At 40.1% G+C, this 20,014-nt stretch overlaps 1 protein-coding gene across 1 annotated transcript; it reads right to left on the bottom strand.

Annotated features, from left to right (window-relative positions):
- Positions 1 to 11,714: 11,714 nt before the first annotated feature.
- Positions 11,715 to 13,322, bottom strand: LOC117613472. Its single transcript, XM_034342081.1, has one exon. The coding sequence runs from the start codon at positions 13,320 to 13,322 to the stop codon at positions 11,715 to 11,717; it is 1,608 nt and encodes a 535-aa protein (XP_034197972.1).
- Positions 13,323 to 20,014: the final 6,692 nt, after the last annotated feature.

The raw sequence follows: 20,014 nt of genomic DNA, 5'->3' as shown, positions 1-20,014 counted from the left end.
ACCAACTTCAAATCTAGTGTGGAGGAGAAAGGATAATCAAAACTGCTTGGTGGCAATTTCAAACGATACACATCAAACTAATGTTCATGAAATATTAGATGTGAAATGTTTTGTTGCTCTTACTGCTCTCTCTGACTCTAAATCTAAATCTTGGTATTTTGATAGTGGATGTTCAAGACACATGACTGGTGAGAAATCATATTTTTCAGAAATCTCTACAGAAGGCGTGAGTGGAATGGTCACTTTTGGAGATGGAAGAAAATCCAAGATTTTGGGCAAAGGAAGAATTATGGCAATTGGTACACCTAACTTGGACAATGTTTTATTAGTTGAAAATCTTCAAGCAAATCTCATCAGCGTAAGTCAACTTTGTGATGAAATGGGTGAGGTAAGTTTTACTAAAACCCAATGTATTGTCAATAATCAAGATGGATCAAATGTGATGACTGGAAATAGATCATCTGACAATTGTTATTGTTTTTCCACTAATGAAGTTTCTCAAGTTTGTTTTAGGACAAGTAAAGATCATCTTGATTTATGGCATCAACGTTTGGGACACATGAATTATCAAGATTTAATTAAATTGTCCAACTGTGAATCTGTAAGAGGATTGCCTAATCTTTCAGGTAAACGTGAGGGTGTCTGTGAAGGGTGCCAACTGGGGAAGCAAACCAAAAACCCTCACAAAGCTACAAACTCAATCTCTACTTCTAAAACTTTGGAACTGATGCATATGGATTTAGTTGGTCCAATACAAGTTGCTAGCTTGGGAGGAAAGAAATATACTCTTGTTTTAGTAGATGATTTCTCACGTTTTACTTGGGTCATTTTTTTGCATGATAAGACAGAAGCTTTTAATTCCTTCTATGTTTTGTACAAGTTAATCATGAATGAAAAATATGACAGTAACTCTTGTATCATGAGACTTAGGACAGACCATGGAACGGAATTTGAAAATCAAGCTTTCTCTAAATTTTGTTGTGAAAAAGGAATAAAACATGAATTTTCTGCTCCAATCACTCCCCAACAAAATGGGGTAGCTGAAAAGGAAAAACAGAGTCCTTCTTGACATGGCTCGTGTCTTGTTGAAAAGTGCCAATTTGACAGATCATTTTTGGGCTGAAGCCATTAGTACTGCATGCTATACATCTAACCGTGTGTTTTTCAGGCCACATACCAAGAGCACTCCATATGAAATCTGGAAAGGGAAGAAACCAAATGTCAAGCACTTAAGGACTTTTGGTAGTAAATGCTACATTTACAAAGACAGGGAGTATCTTGGAAAATTTGATGCAAGAAGTGATGTTGGAATATTTCTTGGATATTCTATGAATAGTCGAGCATATAGGGTGTTTAATAGTCGCACTAAAATAATGATGGAATCAGCTAATGTGGTTGTAAATGACACTTTCATATTACAGGTTGAACCAAGCAGTGAAGATACAGATCTAGAAACTCACGAACCTGTAGGTGGTACTGGAACTGATTTTGAGGATTGTAACCAGCATTTCAATCCTGTGATACGCAGACCTGGTGCTAAACAAGTTCAGAAAGATCACTCACCCTCTGATGTTATTGGAAATGTTAATGATAAAATGAGAACTCGACAACAAGTTTGTAATGAGGTAACCAATTTCTGCTATGTATCCTTTATTGAACCTAAGAGTGTAACTGATGCTCTTGCAGATAATGACTGGATTCTGGCTATGCAAGAGGAATTAAATCAATTCAAAAGAAATGATGTGTGGTACCTTGTTCCACGTCCCAAAGACACAAATGTAATTGGTACCAAGTGGATCTTTCGAAATAAGACAGATGAGAAAGGGCAAATCATGCACAACAAAGCTAGACTTGTTGCCCAAGGTTATACTCAAATTGAAGGTTTGGATTTTGATGAGACCTTTGCTCCGGTTGCACGTTTAGAATCTGTTCGATTGTTGCTATCCATTGCATGCTATCTTCGGTTCAAGCTTTATCAAATGGATGTCAAGAGTGCGTTCCTAAATGGAGTTTTACAAGAGGAAGTCTATGTGGAACAACCTGCAGGTTTTCAAGATCCTATCCATCCCAATCATGTATATCGTCTGAAAAAGGCTCTCTATGGACTCAAACAAGCCCCGGGAGCATGGTATGATAGACTGTCCACACATCTTCTTCAAAAAGGGTACACACGTGGTAGCATTGATAAAACCCTCTTTGTCAAAAGAACCAAACAGGATTTAATGGTTGCTCAAGTATATGTGGATGATATTGTTTTTGGATCTACTTCTGACATACTTGTCAAAGAATTCCATGAGGTAATGCAAACCGAATTTGAGATGAGCATGTTTGGTGAACTAAATTTTTTCCTTGGTTTGCAGGTCCAACAATTCAATGGAGGCATGTTCATATCGCAAACAAAGTATGCCAAAAACTTAGTGTCCAAATTTGGTCTGGAATCTGCCAAACCCATTCGGAATCCTATGAGCACAAGCACCAAACTTTCCAAGGATTCATCTGGCAAAAGTGTAGACCAAAAACTATACAGAAGTATGATTGGCAGTTTGTTATATTTGACTGCCAGTAGACCAGACATCTCTTTCAGTGTTGGACTTTGTGCTCGCTTCCAATCCGATCCCAAAGAATCACATCTACTTGTTGTGAAAAGAATTCTTCGCTATGTAAGTGGCACTACAACCTTTGGTGTATACTACTCATTTGACTCAAATGTTGAACTTGCAGGCTATTCCGATGCGGATTGGGCAGGGAGCATTGATGATAGGAAAAGCACAACTGGCGGATGCTTTTACATAGGCAACAACCTTGTCTCCTGGTTTAGCAAGAAGCAAAATTGCGTGTCTCTCTCCACGGCCGAGGCCGAGTACATAGCTGCTGGGAGCTGCTGCACACAGTTATTATGGATGAAACAAATGCTAAATGACTATGGCATTCATCAAGGTAAAATGGTAACGTTTTGTGATAACATGAGTGCAATTAATATCTCTAAAAATCCAGTTCAACACTCTCGCACAAAACACATTGATATTCGTCATCATTTTATTCGTGAATTGGTGGAAGAGAATGTGCTCTCGCTTGAATTTGTCTCTACTGAAAAACAATTAGCTGATATTTTCACCAAACCTCTAGACAATCTACGGTTTGAAACACTTCGACAGTCATTAGGTATCTGTGCTCTAGATTAATTCGATGTCTATTGAATACCAAAGCCTGTTGTATGTTGCATGATTTTTCAATTACTTTCTGCTTTCATAAATCTGTCCAGCTCGTGCAAGGATTGTCAGGTCGTATCAATCCTTTAGTTGTCTGAACATATTTGTTGATCTTAGATTGGGCTCTGGTACTGCACTCCATTGAGAACATAGCTCACTGCTTCTCACAAAGGTTTCCATTGTCTTGGTGCTTCATAAACTTCATTAAATGATCCATCCATCTTTTATTTTTATTTGCACACCACACTCTTTTCCTTGAAGTCCCTTGAATATCTCTTCTCAGGCACTAGTCTTTCTTTGGATTACCTGAACACTACTCTGCGTAAGTTCTTGATCTGTTTACTTAAAAATTAAAAATAAAAAGGTGGTGACTTCTCATTGCTCAGTAACCGGGCCTCTTGTCTAACCAACGTCGAGGTTCGAGTCAACAGGTTGTGATGATCTGCTATCCTTGCTTATCTTTGGAGCCTTCATGATTCGGATCAGTATTTCCCCAGGGGTGCTTTATCACCCAGTTGCTTCCGGTCATATAACGTGAGCACACTGATTGACCATCCGTTACATGGATCATGTCGAAAGCTAAATAAAGTAAGCCACCAAAATTTATATATATAAAAAAAATAAAAATAAAAAATAAAAAAACTGATCTGCTTATACTTACAGTGCACTCAGTGTTTATGTTATCTTTGGTGGGATCAGTCTTGGGTGGACATATTTTTTGTGCTTAATTGAACGGAGTTCACTTCACATCTTTGCTTATTGATGGTGGACTCATTTGATGGTGTTCATTTTTCACCATGCTTGTGGAATGCCTCTTTGATTATCAGTGAGTTTGTGTGTTAAATGTGGTGACTTGCTTTTGCCTCTGCATGCTTTGCTTCTTATGCGTTTCAGACAGCGATGGGTTTGCTACTACTGTTTCTTCTTGCTCACATACTTGGCATGTTTATGACTGGAAAATAATTACATCTTCCAGAGAGCTTTGGGTCTGCATAACAAGTGTGTTTTTATGTCTTGGGTGTTTTGAGTCTTCTGTCTTAGGAGTGTTGCTTTTGTTCTTCATCTGTAGTGCTTCTGGATTGTTCTCTTTTGAAGTTATCTCTGTGTTCCTTTGGATTTCCTACACAAAAAGGGGGAGAATATTTTGTGGTACATATGAGATTTAGGGGGAGTAGACATTTTGTGGTACATATGAGATTATATTTTGTGGTACATATGAGATTAAGGGGGAGTAGCTGTTGTCTGTCCCTGGAAGTAGAATTTGTAGTACTTTGCTTAATCTCTTGACATATGAATTATTGCTGTTTATCTGTGCTAAGTTCTAGTTATTATTATGTCATTCTATTATGCTTCACTGGTAGTCTGCTTGTTGGTGTGCAGACAATGCAAGAATTGAATCTCTGTTTGACAAAGCAAAGTTGGTTATGTAGTTTTGTTTCCTTGTAAACGTGTTTGATATGTAATCCAATGTTTTGTCCAGGAAATGCCAAAGGGGGAGATTGTTAGTACGAAAATTGTAATTGGCATTTCCTAGACTGTAGTATAGGTTGAAAATTAGTTTGTGAGAAATTGCTACTGGAAGTTTTGGCACTACTCTTTCAATCTCATACCTCCGAGGCATAACCTGACCATATGAGAAACTTGACAACAGGTAAATCATGACATATCATGCATTCATGATAGGACTTATAGTTGAAGTTTTGTTTTGAGTCTTTGTAATTGAAATTAAAATATGAGTCGGTTGGTGACATCTTTAAGAGTCCTTAATGAATTAGACTTTGTATTTTTATTGAATCATAATTTAGATTGTTAATCTGATAAGTGTTGGGCCTTGGTGTGGCGTCTCATTGAGGAGATTATATTGCACCAGGTTCAAAGAGTTTTTAGTTCAATTGGTCTTAGAGTTATATTGGTTTTGGAAGTCTCGCAAGTTTCTCTCCTGTGAGAAACTTGCTTTGTATAAAAGATGTCTTGCCTTCTTGTGAGTTGTAGCTTTCCAACGTCTGATCTGATTGGTGAATATTGAATATATTTTGGAATAGCTGCTGTACTCTTTTTACTTGGTAAATCATCAAGTGCTTCGGTTGCTTGGTGATTAATTGAATTCATTCATCATTCATACTGCATACATATGCATGTTGGTGTCTCATATGGTTAAGGACACCAAAACACTTTGTGTGTTTATACTCCGGTGAGCTTGAAGCAATCTCCACCAGAATTGTATTCAACATAAGGAGTGTTGAAGATCTTCCCGTGACAGAAGCTGAGTTACGAAGAAATATCCTACAGGTATTTTCAATAAAGATTATTGTGAAATTATAATAAAAAGGGGGAGAGATTGTGTTGTATAATTAAGGGGGAGTAGTGTTGTAATTTTGCCTTGAATTACATTTCTTCTCCCACATGCTTCACTGGTTTTGTTGTTTCATAATGTGCAGGGATTCAGAGCCTTGAGTTTAGAGTAGGATTTCATTTGTTGAATCCCATGCAATTTCGTTTGAGTTGTAATAGGTGTTTTGTCTAGGAAATGCCAAAGGGGGAGATTGTTAGTATGAAAATTGTATTGTCATTTCCTAGACTCTAGCATAGGTTGGGAATTAGTGTGTGAACTTGTTTTACTGGAAGCTTTGGCGCAACACATTCATTCTGGATCTTTGAAGTATGACGTGATCGATATGAGAAACTGATTTCAGGTAAATCATGACATAATCATACATTCATTATAGGATTCCTAGTTGGAGTTATTTTTACTCAAGCACTTTTATGTTAGCCCTATTTTTAATAGGATTAGATTTTATCTCTTGAGATTGCTTCCTAGTTGGACTCTATTTTGATTCAAGTTAAAATCTTATCTTTGTTTGGTCTAATTAATTTGTTTTAAGAGATATTGTTTCTCCCTAAAAGCGTGGCTAATTGGCATCAATCACTCAGAGTCCATACTGAATCAAAAATGATATTCATGACTGAATAGAACTTGTGGTCTCCTGTTTGGCGTGATTACTTAGAACCATATAGGAAGTTTGGCTCTGTTATTCAGCATGCATCTAAATCTTATATTGATGATGGGAAGTTTGCATGGGCTGACGAATTGAGGTAGGATTCTATGTGAATCAAATATGATTAATGGCAAGAGATTGAGCACGTGGCTTTGTGCTCTTCTCTTGCAAAAAGGAGATTGTGGTTGGTATAAGGATATGAAGTGCTTCTTTGTTTTCGGAGCTTTTCTCATATTTTGTTTGAGCATCTAAAATACTTAACAAAGTAACTGTGCATTTATTTGATATAAATCATCAAGCGTTTAATGTTTGCTTGGTGATTTATCAAACACTTCAATCATTCATATTGCATTCATATGCATATCGGTGACTCATACGATGGAGGGCACAAAGACTGTGGTGGCAGTTTTTCTCCAGCGAGCTTGAAGCAATCGTGACCAGTATTGCGTTCAACATAAGGAGTGTCGAAGATCATCCCGTGACAGAAGTTGAGTTACGAAGAAGTCGGTAAACATTATCTAGAATGAGTCTAGGATAAGTGTGTGAGTACTTCTTGTAATCATCGTTCTATAGTGGATTTGAGTTGGACTGAGGAGTCCCGTGGATTTTCCCCAGAGGTGGGGTTTTACCACGTAAAATAATTCTCTGCGTGTTCGTTTATTTTAAGCTTTGCACATCTCAGGATTGATAACTCATATCAATCCTGCTTCAAAGGCTGATCATTATTTATTGCAAAAAATTCGAATTAGCTTGTTTAACATTCTCCAGGCATATATATAGATATCCTTCAGGTATTTTCACTCTCCTATAGTGTTTTGCACATGGCTAGTGAAAAAGATGATTCTCTTCAAGCTATCAGCATCAATTTGCATGGCAGTAATTATTTTTGTTGGGCTCATGTTATGAAGAACTTTCTAATGGGAAAAGGAATGTGGGGTTATGTCTTTGGCGATATTATTGTCCCATCTGATAAAAAAGCAGAAAAGTATGTTGAATTGTTGAGTACGTGGCAGATGCAAAATTCTAAAATCATCACTTAGATCAATAATTTTGTGGACATCTCAATTGGTATGCAACTTGCAAAATTTGGTACAACTAAGGAAATTTGGGAACACTTAGAAAGATTGGACAAGAGATCTAACTTTGCTAAACGTTATCAGTTAGAAAGTGATCTTCGAGCCACCAAACAAGGAGATAAAAACATTCAAGATTTTTATAATGTTATGACTAGACTTTGGGATCAACTTGCACTGACTGAACCTCCTGGACTTATTCCTTTTTTCTCCATTCCAACTAGTTCTCCTACTTTATTGAATTCTGAACTCTTGTATATTTCTCTTATTCTGACAATGTTAACATTTCTCCTGTTTCTAGTTCCCCTTCTAATCCTTGTGTTACTTCTCCTCCTATTACTCAAATGTATTCTTGCAGTACATGTCATAAGTTCTAAGACTAATAATCCTTCTTCTCCTTATCCTTCGCACACTCATAAGCCCCCTCATCGGTTTGGTTATTCTTCTAATGATTTTAGTTATTCTTGTTATACTCATAATTCTCTTCTTTCTTATCCTCTATACATACTCTCTCTGAACCCACCTCCTACAAGGATGCTATATGTAATCCTCTTTGGCAACAGGCTATGAATGAAGAACTTTCTGCTCTGCATAAAACTGGCATATGGGATTTGGTTCCTCTTCCTCCTAGTAAACATGCAATTGTCTGTTGATGGGTCTATAAAATTAAGACTAAGTCTGATGGTTCTATTGAGAGATATAAGGCTCGTTTGGTTGCTAAGGGATTTACACAGGAATTTGGCCTTGATTATGAAGAGACCTTTTCTCCTGTGGCCAAGATGACTTATGTCCTTACCTTACTTGTTGTTGCATCAGTTCATCAATGGAGTTTATCATAGATGGATTTTAAAAATTCTTTTTTGAATGGGGATCTTTTCGAGGTGGTGTATATGGTTCCCCCTCCAGGTATTCTTCATAATCCCGGGGAGGTGTGTCATTTACAGAAAGCTTTGTATGGTCTTAAACAAGCTCCTTGTGCTTGGTTTGAGAAATTCTCTGCTGTTATTGGTTCCCTTGGTTTTCAATCAAATGCTCATGATCCTGCCTTGTTTGTTCGATCCACCTCTGTTGGTTTTATCCTTCTTGACGCAGCACAAGCAACAAAGGTTTCAAGCGAAACCTTGAGTAACAAGAAATCTGGATTCCACCAGAAATTAAGAGGAATTCTCTTGGGATAGTTTTATTAAAATCTGAGCTCCTCAGAAACGTCAGACAAACCTGTCTAAATACACAGCTCTCAACCCTTGAACTGCTAGGGGAGTTATTACATTAAAACTGAAAAACAGAATTAATTTGGAGACTTAACTACGTAACTCCGAAACTGAAAAACAGAATTTATTCGGAGAATTAACTACGAAACTTTGAATGCAGTTTTGGAAGGCCAAACGACCTCAGAATGCCAAATCCATCGTACATCATAGCAAAGCTATGTGTTTGACTCGTGGCGTCGTTCCCTTTCCGAAATGGTATTTTGCGTCCTAATCGGAGCTCGGACAACAAATCTGCAAATTCTCGCTACGTCCTTTTTCTAGCTCAACCGCGATAAAATCTGCCATCTGTTCTACATCAGTCCCCTCCACCTCTGAAGAATTCGACCCCAAGTTATGATCTGGATAAAGGACTTCATCTTCACGGAACTCATATAAATCTGCAACATTAAAAATATTGGAAATTCCCATGGAATCCGGTAACTCAATAACATAGGCATTATCATTGATCCATTTGAGCACTTTGTAAGGACCATATTTTTTTGGTTTAAGCTTGCTATATGTGCCAACTGGAAACCTCTCCTTCCTGAGAAATATCATCACAGAATCGCCTTCTTGAAACACTTTAACTCGCCTATGCCTATCTGCAGCAGCTTTGTACTTAGCATTAGTTTGCTCAAGTTTCTGCTTGACTTCATCTCGAACGGCTACTACTTCCTCAGCCAAATTTTTCGCTGCCACACTGGTTTGCTGGCCTCTAGGCAGTTTCACCAAATCTACAACATGGTTAGGTATAGCAGTATAAACAATGGAAAATGGAGACTTCCCAGTTGCACTATGGACTGCACTGTTATATGCAAACTCCACCTGCGGTAGTGCATAATCCCATTGTTTTGGCTTCTCTCCACAGACGCTTCGTACCATATTGCCCAATGTCCGGTTTGTAACCTCAGTCTGGCCATCAGTCTGGGGATGGGCAGTGCTGCTACGATTCAAAGTAGTCCCAAACAGCCTCCACAAAGTGATCCAAAAATGGCTCAAGAACTTGGTGTCACGATCTGATGTAATGGATGTAGGAACCCCATGCAAGCGAACAACCTCCCTGAAAAACAGTTTGGCTATATTTGATGCATCAGCAGTCTTTTTGCAGGCTATGAAATGCGCCATTTTTGAGAACCAATCAACCACCACAAATACAGAGTCCACTCCCCTTTGTGTTCGGGGCAAACCGAGGACAAAATCCATTGCAAGATCCTGCCAAATATCGTTAGGAACTGGTAATGGCATATATAATCTAGTGTTTTGTACCTGCCCCTTCGAAGTTTGACAAGTGTAGCACTTGCGCACAATAGTTCCAACATCTCTTTGAGCTGTGGCCAGTAAAATCTCTCCTCCATCCCTGCAATTGTTTTATCACGGCCTAGGTGGCCACTCAACCCTCCACCATGCAAGTCCCGAATGAGCTTCTCCCTTAAAGAGGAAACTGGAATACACAACTAGTTGCCTTTGAACAAATAACCGTCATTAAGAAAGTAATCTGCCATCGGCTCTTGATTGGTGCACTTAGTCCAAATTTCCCGGAAATCATCATCACCTTCATATAATTCCTTCAGACATTCAAACCCCACAACTTCTTGAGTCAGCGTGACTAACAATGAAGCTCTTCTACTCAGCGCATCCGCCACACGATTTGTCTTGCCGGAAGTATGCTTGATAACGAACAAAAATTTCTGCAAAAAAGTCACCCATCTAGCATGCATTTTATCAATATTTTTCTGGCTGTTAATATACTTCAACGCTTGATGATCTGTAAACAAAACAAATTCCTTCTGGATAAGATAGTGCTCCCATTGCTTCAAAGCTCGAACAACCGCATAGAACTCTTGGTCATAAGTACTCCACTTTTGACGTGCATCGCTCAACTTTTCAGAGAAGAACGCAACTGGCCGCTTGTCTTGTGAAAGCACAGCTCCGACTCCCACACCGCTGGCATCACATTCAACTTCGAAAACTTTCTCAAAGTTTGGAAGGGCTAGAACCGGCGCGGTGCAAAGCTTTTCTTTTATATCTGCAAAGCTTCTCTCTTGCTCCTCTCCCCAGCTGAACCGGCCCTTCTTCAAACACTCTGTGATAGGTGCAGCGATGGAGCTGAAATGCCTCACAAATCTTCTGTAAAAGGTGGCCAAACCATGGAAACTTCGAACTTCAGAAACTGTTTTTGGAGCTGGCCAGTCAAGGATTGCCTTGATCTTCTCGTCATCTACCTGGATACCATTCTCACCAACAACAAAACCCAAGAACAGTAGCTTATTTGTGCAGAAAGTACATTTTTTAGGTTCACATACAGTTTATTTTCTCTCAAAACATCTAAAACTTGTCTCAAATGCACAAGATGTTCTTCTTTTGTGGTACTATAAATTAAAATGTCATCGAAATAAACTACGACAAAAGAGCCAATAAATGGTCGAAGAACTGATTCATGAGTCTCATGAAAGTGCTAGGCGCATTTGACAATCCGAATGGCATCACCAACCATTCAAATAATCCGTCCTTGCTCTTGAACGCTGTTTTCCATTCGTCGCCAGGTCTGATGCGAATCTGGTGGTAACCGCTTCGCAAATCTATCTTGGAAAACACCCTTGAGCCGCTAAGAACATCCAGCATATCCTCCAACCGTGGAATGGGAAACCTGTACTTGACTGTTATCTTGTTGATTGCTCGGCTATCAACACACATTCGCCAAGTCTTGTCTTTATTCGAAACCAGCAAAACGGGAACTGCGCAGGGACTCAAACTCTCCCTGATAAATCCCTTCTGCAGTAATTCTTCAATCTGCTCTCTTAGGATGTCATTCTCCTTGGGGCTCTTCCGATAATGAGGCAGATTCGGAAGGCTAGCTCCAGGCACCAAGTCAATTCGGTGTTGTATGTCCCGCATAGGTGGCAGCTCGTTTGGCAATTTTTCAGAAAGTAGTTCCTGAAACTGTGACAAAATCTGCTGCACGTCTTGTGGAATGTCACTTTCTCCTTTGCCAAGCTTCAACAACCCCTTCAACACCAAGGGACAAAAATACTCCGCCTCTTTGACAGCCTCGTTCAACTCCTGCTCGCTGCTAATTAGGGTTAGGAAACTAGAACTCCTCGTCTTGGGCTCAACAGATTGTTTTGAGGGCTTTGTAGTTGCCATTGCAATTTTTCGGTTGTTCTAAGAAAACAGAATTACATTATCTCATCCCTTGTAAGTCGCATCCACATCAAATTGCCAAGGTCGCCCTAATAAAATATGGCATGCATCCATGTCAATAACATCACATAATACATCATCGCTGTAATGCTTACCAATGGACAGTGGCACACGGCAAGTCTCAGCAACACGAACCGAAGGGCCTTTTTTAACCCAACCTAGTGAGTAAGGGCTGACATGTGGCTCCGTTGATAGCTGCAAATGCTCCACCAATTTCTTTGACACGAAATTCTCACAACTTCCATTGTCGACGATCACATCACACACCTTGTTTTTGATTGAGCAGAGAGAACGAAAAATACTATGACGCTGCCCTTCCTCCTTTGGTGCCAAAAGAACTCTCTGCAAAACCAAGGTAATCCTCTCCATTCCTTCCTCAATTGCAAATTCAGCCCTTGCATAATCATCTTCCCCGACTTCATCTTTTTCCTCATCTTCATCGACCTTCTCAATAAAGTTAGCCTGCTTCTGCTCTGGACAAACATTAGAACGATGCCCTGGTTTTTGGCAACGGTAACATATGTCCGTCATGGGCTTAGCATACGGATTTTGGGATTGGTTTCGGGACTGCCCTCTGTTGAAAGTCCGGCTGCTGCTTTCGTTAAAGTTTTTGTTTTGGACAGTTGTCGCTGGTTTCGTCGTTCCTCCAGGTTGCTGCTGCACTTTCCCCTTATCTCCGAACCCACTAGAAGCACCAGTAGCATATTCAGAGGCTTCCGTCGTGTTCCTGCAGAAGTTGGGTTGGCGCTTCTCCTTCTCCAACAGTTCAGCTTTCATCGCCATGTTAATCGCCTCTTTCAAAGTCCATATATTCTGCATACCAATTTTTTCTTGGATGGAAATCTTCAGCCCATTGTTATACCTCGAGACCTTTTGATTGTCAGTCTCGGTCAAATGGTTTCGCTCTGCCAAACGCATGAATTCTTCGGTATATTCAGAAATCGAACGGTTGCCTTGCGCACAACCTAGATACATACGGTATAGAATCTGCTCATAATCTGTGGGCAAGAATCGTTCCATCATAAGCGACTTCATCTTCCGCCATGTACGAACCCGCTGTTTTCCTTGCCTCTGTCTTGAATTTTGCAATTGATCCCACCATACAGCCGCTGTAGCTTTTAGACGGAAAGCTACCATCTTCACCATTTTATGCTCAGGAACCTCCATAATATCGAAAAACCTCTCCACTTCTACAAGCCAATCCAAGAAGTCTTCAATCTTCAGATTTCCCCAAAAGTTAGGAATTTCGGCTTTAATCCGATAATCGCCAAAATTTTCATAATTACGATTACGATGATTATTAGCCGGTGGTGGTGGTTCCTCAAGTTCTTCTTCTGACTCTGACTCGCTATCCGGAATATGTTGCCTCCTATTGTCTCTTCTCTCGCCATCTCTACTTTCTCTTTGATTGTCTTCCCTGCCTTCTCTTCTTTCGTCATCTCTGCCACCTCTTTTATTGTGTCCACCAAGAGCTTGCAACAACAATTCTCGCATCTCCCCAAATTGGTTGGTTAGGTTGTCGATCCGTTGGTTTTGAGCGTCCAGATCCGCTCGAGTAATTGGGGCTGGGACATCAGCTTCTCGATCACCCATGATAAGACAAGACAAAAATGCTAAGACGGGAAAGACCCGCTCTGATACCACTTGACGCAGCACAAGCAACAAAGGTTTCAAGCAAAACCTTGAGTAACAAGAAATCTGGATTCCACCAGAAATTAAGAGGAATTCTCTTGGGATAGTTTTATTAAAATCTGAGCTCCTCAGAAACGTCAGACAAACCTGTCTAAATGCACAGCTCTCAACTCTTGAATTGCTAGGGGAGTTATTACATTAAAACTGAAAAACAAAATTAATTCGGAGACTTAACTACGTAACTCCGAAACTGAAAAACAGAATTTATTCGGAGAATTAACTACAAAACTTTGAATGCAGTTTTGGAAGGCCAAACGACCTCAGAATGCCAAAATCCATTGTACATCACAGCGAAGCTGTGAGTTTGACTCGTGGCGCCGTTCCCTTTCCGAAATGGTATTTTGCGTCCTAATCGGAGCTCGAACAACAAATCTGCAAATTCCCGCTACGTCCTTTTTCTAGCTCAACCGCGATAAAATCTGCCATCTGTTCTACATCACTTCTCCTCCTTTATGTTGATGACATGATTCTTACGGGTGATTGTTTGAATGGTATCACCCAATTAAATTTGGCTTTACATGATCAATTTGAAATGAAGGATTTAGGTCCCTTACGTAATTTCCTTCGCATTGAAGTTGCATCTTCCCCTAAAGGTTATCTCCTTTCTCGGTCTAAGTATGCTGCTAATGTTCTTCAAAAAGCTCGTATTACAGATACTAGAGTGGTTGATACACATCTTGAGCTCAATGTGCATTATACTCCCTTTGATGGTACCCCTTTGGATGATCCTACACTTTATCGCACTATTGTTGGGACTTGGTTTGTCTCACTATTACTCTCCCTGATATTGCATATGGTGTTCATATTGTTAGTTAGTTTGTCTCTTCTCCTACTACTCTTCACTGAGCTGTTGTGATTCGTATTTTAAACTATCTTCGAGGGACTTTGTTTCAAAGCTTTTTGCTTCCTTCAACCTCAACTTTGGAGCTTCGAGCCTTTTCTGATGTTGGTTGGGCTGGTGATCCTTTTGATTGGAAATCTACTACTTGTTATTGCATTTTTCTTGGTGATTCCCTTATCTCTTGGAAGAGTAAGAAACAATCAGTTTTTTCTCGTTCTTCTACTAAGGCTAAGTATCGTGCTATGGCCTCTACTACTGCTGAAATTGTTTTGCTTCGATGATATGGGTGTTTCTCTCTCTATGCCTACTCCTATGTGTTGTGATAATAAAAGTGCCATTCAAATTTCTCAAAACTCTGTCTTTCATGAGCGCACAAAGCACATCGAGTTGGACTGTCACTTCGTTCGTCATCATTTCCGGCAAGGCACTATCTCTCTTCCTTTTGTCTCGTCCATCATGCAATTGGCCGAATTCTTCACCAAGTCTCACACTCTTGCTCGCTTCCGCTTTCTTCTTAGCAAACTCTCGATGCTTAATACTATAACATCGTGAGTTTGACAGGGGGTGTGACAATTGTATAGTCAATATTAATATATATTTGAGTCGGTGTCTTTTAAGGGTAGTTAGTGTAAGATGGTAATACATCTTAGGCTCATTAAAGTGATCTTTTAATCACTGAGGGATGCTAAAATATGAAAACTATGAGAGAATATTTGTTTGTGGGAATTTTCTGTGTATTCTTCTCCTTGTAGGAGGTCATATTTATAATACAACGAAACCTGAATGGGCAAGTAAATAATAAATTCCTAAATCTATTTGCAGTAGGAAATCAGGAATTAAAGTAAATCAATTACAATTATAGTAGGAATTCTTGGTGTGTAAGGAAAGTAAGTCAATATCCACAAGTCACGCCAACACTCCCCCTCACGTTGGTGCATAGATGTCACCAATGCCCAACTGATCTAGTGAATTGTGGAATGCTTTACTGGAAATCGCCTTTGTCAAAATATCCGCCAATTGATCCTCGGATTTCACAAAAGGAAACTGAAACACTTTAGCCTCAAGCTTTTGTTTGATGAAGTGTCGATCCATACGATCATGCTGAACCGGATTTTGTGCAATGGCTATAGCAGCCTTGTTGTCACAAAAGAGATTCATTGTGAATGTAGGTTTATACCCAAGTTCAATAAGCAACTTTCTTAACCAAAGAAGTTCACAAATCCCTTTAGTCATGCCTCTGAACTCGGCTTCTGCACTGGATAAAGCTACTACATTCTGTTTCTTGCTTCTCCATGTCACCAAATTACCTCCCACGAATGTGAAGTAACCCGATGTGGATTTTCTATCTGTTACATTACCTGCCCAATCTGCATATGAATAACCATCAATATTTAGATGACCATGCTTTGAGAACATAAGTCCTTTTCCAGGTGCAGACTTCAAATATCTAAGTATCCGAAGAACTGCATTCATATGGTCTTCACTTGGAGAGTGCATAAATTGATTGACAACGCTCACCGCATAAGCAATGTCTGGTCAAGTATGTGACAAATAGATCAATCTTCCCACTAACCTTTGGTATCTTTCTTTGTTAGTTAGAACTTGATCCGGATATTCTCCAAGATGATGATTCTGAACAATAGGAGTGTCCGCAAGTTTACAATCTAGCATTCCTGTGTCTGTCAACAAGTCTAAGACATATTTCCTTTGAGAGAGAAATATGCCTTGCTGCGATCGAGCCACCTCAATTCCCAAGAAATACTTGAGTCCACCTAGATCCTTCATCTCAAACTCCGTAGCCAGATAGTCTTGTAGCTGTGATATTTCCTGTTTATCATTCCCAGTAATAATCATATCATCAACATAGATTATTAATGTTGTTACCTTCCCTTTTCGATGTTTCAAGAACAGAGTATGATCTGAGTTGCACTGTTTGAAACCATTGTTCTTCATTGCCATGGTGAACCGTCCAAACCATGCACGTGGTGATTGTTTCAATCCATACAATGCTTTTCGTAACCTGCAAACTGTTCCAGTCTGAGTAGTATTATATCCAGGAGGAATGTCCATGTACACCTCCTCCGTGAGTTCGCCATGTAGAAAAGCATTCTTTACATCAAACTGGTGTAGTGGCCAATCCAAATTAGCTGCAAGGGACAATAAGACTCTGACGGTGTTTAACTTTGCAACTGGAGCAAAGGTTTCTTCATAGTCTATACCATAGGTCTGTGTGTACCTTTTTGCCACAAGTCTTGCCTTGTATCGCTCGATAGATCCATCTGCATTGTGTTTTATAGTAAACACCCATCTACATCCGATAGTCTTTTTTCCTCGGGGTATAGTCTCCAATGTCCAAGTCTGATTTTTCTCAAGGGCTTTCATCTCCTCTTTTATAGCTTGGACCCACTTAGGATCTTTCAATGCTTCAGAGACCTTGGTTGGAATATGGATAGCGGACAACTAATGCACAAAAGCCTTGAGTGGTTCAGACAGCTTCTCAGTGGATACATGATTTGCAATTGGATACTTGGATGTCTTGCCAATATCAGGTGAATAACGGTTTGGTGGCTTCCCATGATTTTGCCTGAAAGGTAATTGATATCCAATAGTTTTATCATCTAAATGCACAAGTCTAGTAGGAGTAGTTACCTCAAGGATATTCTCAGGAGATTGGTCTGTTGGTACTGTTGAGTTAGAGGGGGTCTTCATCTTGTTGTTCTGTATTGTCTGTAGGTGTGAGACTCGTATCAGAAATATCTTCGCATGGATCAGGTGGGTCAGGCAATTGATCGCTATGAATGGGCGATTGGTCGCTTTTCGACAGAGAGTAATCTCATGCTCCAGACTCGGAATGATCAATCATTTCTGTACAAAGGAGAATTTCTTTATTTTCCAAGTTGTTCCAATTCTGCTCTTCACTTCGTATCTCCCCCTGAAGTGTAGAATTGGATGATGGGTCATGGAAGAACAGCTCAGATTCCAGAAAGGTCACATCCAAAGTGACATAGGTTCGTTGGGTAGGAGGGTGATAACAGCGGTAGCCTTTCTGATGAGTGGCATAACCCACAAAAACACAACAAAGCGCACATGGATCAAGTTTGCTACGTTGATTTTTGTGGAGATGAACGAAAGCCACACATCCAAAGATTCGGGGTGTGAGTACCAAAACAGAAGGCAGAGGTCTGTGTTGTGCAAGCACCTGTAAGGGAGTTTTAAAGGTCAGTACACCAGAAGGCATGCGGTTGATCAGATGAACTGCGGTGACAATAGCATCATCCCAGTGATGGCGAGGAACATGAGCGCCAATCAGAAGTGCTCAAGCGGTTTCAAGAAGATGTCGATTTTTTCGTTCAGCAACACCATTTTGTTGTGGTGTCTGAGGACAAGTCGTCTCATGGATAATTCCATGTTGTTGGAAGTAAGTCTGAAAGTCATGATTGACAAATTCTCCACCATTGTCTGAGCGAAGAATCTGGATTTGAGCATTAAACTGAGTATTCATCTGTTTGTGGAAGGACTGAAAACAGGAAAACACTTCGTTTTTATTTTTCAGCAAATAAAGCCATGTCATCCATGTACAATCATCGATGAATGTGACAAACCATCGAACACCAGAAGGAGCAGTGATAGGAGAAGGTCCCCAGGCATCAGAGAGAATTAACGTAAATGGAGTAGTACACTTGTTCGTACTCAACGGGTAGGGCACACGGTGACTCTTGGCCAAAATACAAGTATCACATGTGAAGTCAGAGTCCTTGAAACCTGAGAATAAATCTGGTATAAGATGCTTCATATAACTAAAAGACGGATGTCCCAATCGATGGTGCCACAACCAGATTTGCTTTTGTTTGCTATCAAAGGGATGTGTCACGCTGTTAGCCATGCCGGGACTGAAGTCATCGACATAATATAGCCCCCTCTCTTAGTACCACGACCAAGAATCTCCTTAGTGTGAATATCCTGAAGCAAACAAAAACTTGGGTAAATGAGTACACAACAATTCAATTGTTCAGTAAGCTGACGAACTGACAACAATTTAGTGGATAAAGATGGAACAAGTAAAGTATTAGACAATGTGAGAGAGGATGAGAGTGCAACAGTGCCAGCCCCTGTCACAGGATAAGTAACACCATTGGCATTTGCAATACAGGTTCGTCGAGGTTGTGTAGTATTCAGAAAATCATCAGGATCAAACGTCATATGATCAGTTGCACCAGAATCAATTATCCAGCTCTTGAAATCAATCTGATCGGAAGTATGGAATCCATAACCAGTACCATTACTGGTCATATTGCATTGTCCTCGATCTGTAAGAGTAGCCCACCAATTGGGGTAGCCATGCGATTTAAAACGCGTCTCACAATTGTGTGTCGGATCACCACAATATGCGCAATCTGGTCCATGTGTCGGGGTCGTTAGTCTAGAAGTCATAATCTGTGCAGCGGAAGATGCATAGGAAACAGGTTGAGTAAGAATTAGGATCAGAATCTGAGCATGAGTCGGGGCCGGAGTCGGAGTCGAAATCGAGATCAGGGTCTGAATCAGAGACAAATTCGGGGTTGGGGTCGTCATCGGAGTGGGGGTCGGGGTCGGGGTCGGGGTCGGGGTCGGGGTCGTCAAAAGAGGATCCTGATTCTGGATCGGGTTCGGGGTCAAAGTCTGTATTTGTAGGAGCGGAGCCATCTGGGCACTCAACTCAAAGTTGGTGGAGAATGAGAAAAGGAGTCTGTGGTGCTACCTCCATAAGGGTTGAAAAAATCATCAACCCCCATAGCAGCGGCGGGGGTTTGAAACTAGAGTAAGCAATTCCAAGATCACCGCTCTGATACCATGCTAAAATATGAAAACTATGAGAGAATATTTGTTTGTGGAAAGTTTCTGTGTATTCTTTCCTTGTAGGAGGTCATATTTATAATACAACGAAACCTGAATGGGCAAGTAAATAATAAATTCCTAAATCTATTTGCAGTAAGAAATCAGGAATTAAAGTAAATCAATTACAATTATAATAGGAATTCGTGGTGTGTAAGGAAAGTAAGTCAATATCCACAAGTCACGCCAACAAGGGATTGCAAGGACTCCAAGTTAATCAAGAACTCAAAGACTTACTCGACCATCAGCTTTGGATAATATGTTAAATAGAAATCTAAAGACTTTGGGATTCCTAACTCTAGTAGGATTGAGACTCCAACATCTATTACATTAAGGACATCTCTTAGAGTTCCATGATGGGCAAAACTCTAAGAGATATATGCATATAAATAGAAAGCTCCCTCCAGAACCAACAACACAAGTTCTAGCTATCAGATATTCACCCCATCAGAATAAGCATACAGTGTTGGTTTCTTGGAGAAGACCTTTCTAGTACGATGACAAAGTCAAGACCTAGCTATTATCCCAAACCAAACTGGATATCCAAAAGGGCAAGTGAGGGACTATATAGTGTTTGTACCATAACTGACCGAGCAACTAGCTAGGCTAGATCATTTGAGTGCCATGCTTTGAGAGGTCATCACCTTAGCCAAAGAAGTATCACCACAAATCACAACTCTAAGCAAAGCAAGAGGAGTCCCACATCGAAAAACTACAAGAGATGGAGACTCCCCCTCACCTATAAAAGAAGACTGCTCTTTCCTTAGAGGGGGATCTGGGTCTTGGATCTAGACCCTTAGGCTTTGGACTCTCTCTTCTGGATCCATCTCTGGACTGGGCTTCTCACTTGTTATCTTTATATTTGGGTCTAATCCCCTTG

Source organism: Prunus dulcis, unplaced genomic scaffold, assembly GCF_902201215.1.
Source record: "Prunus dulcis unplaced genomic scaffold, ALMONDv2, whole genome shotgun sequence".
In the NCBI taxonomy this organism is placed as follows: Eukaryota; Viridiplantae; Streptophyta; class Magnoliopsida; order Rosales; family Rosaceae; genus Prunus; species Prunus dulcis.
The sequence above is the reverse complement of the archived record's forward strand: the minus strand, read 5'-3'. Positions and strand labels throughout refer to the sequence as shown.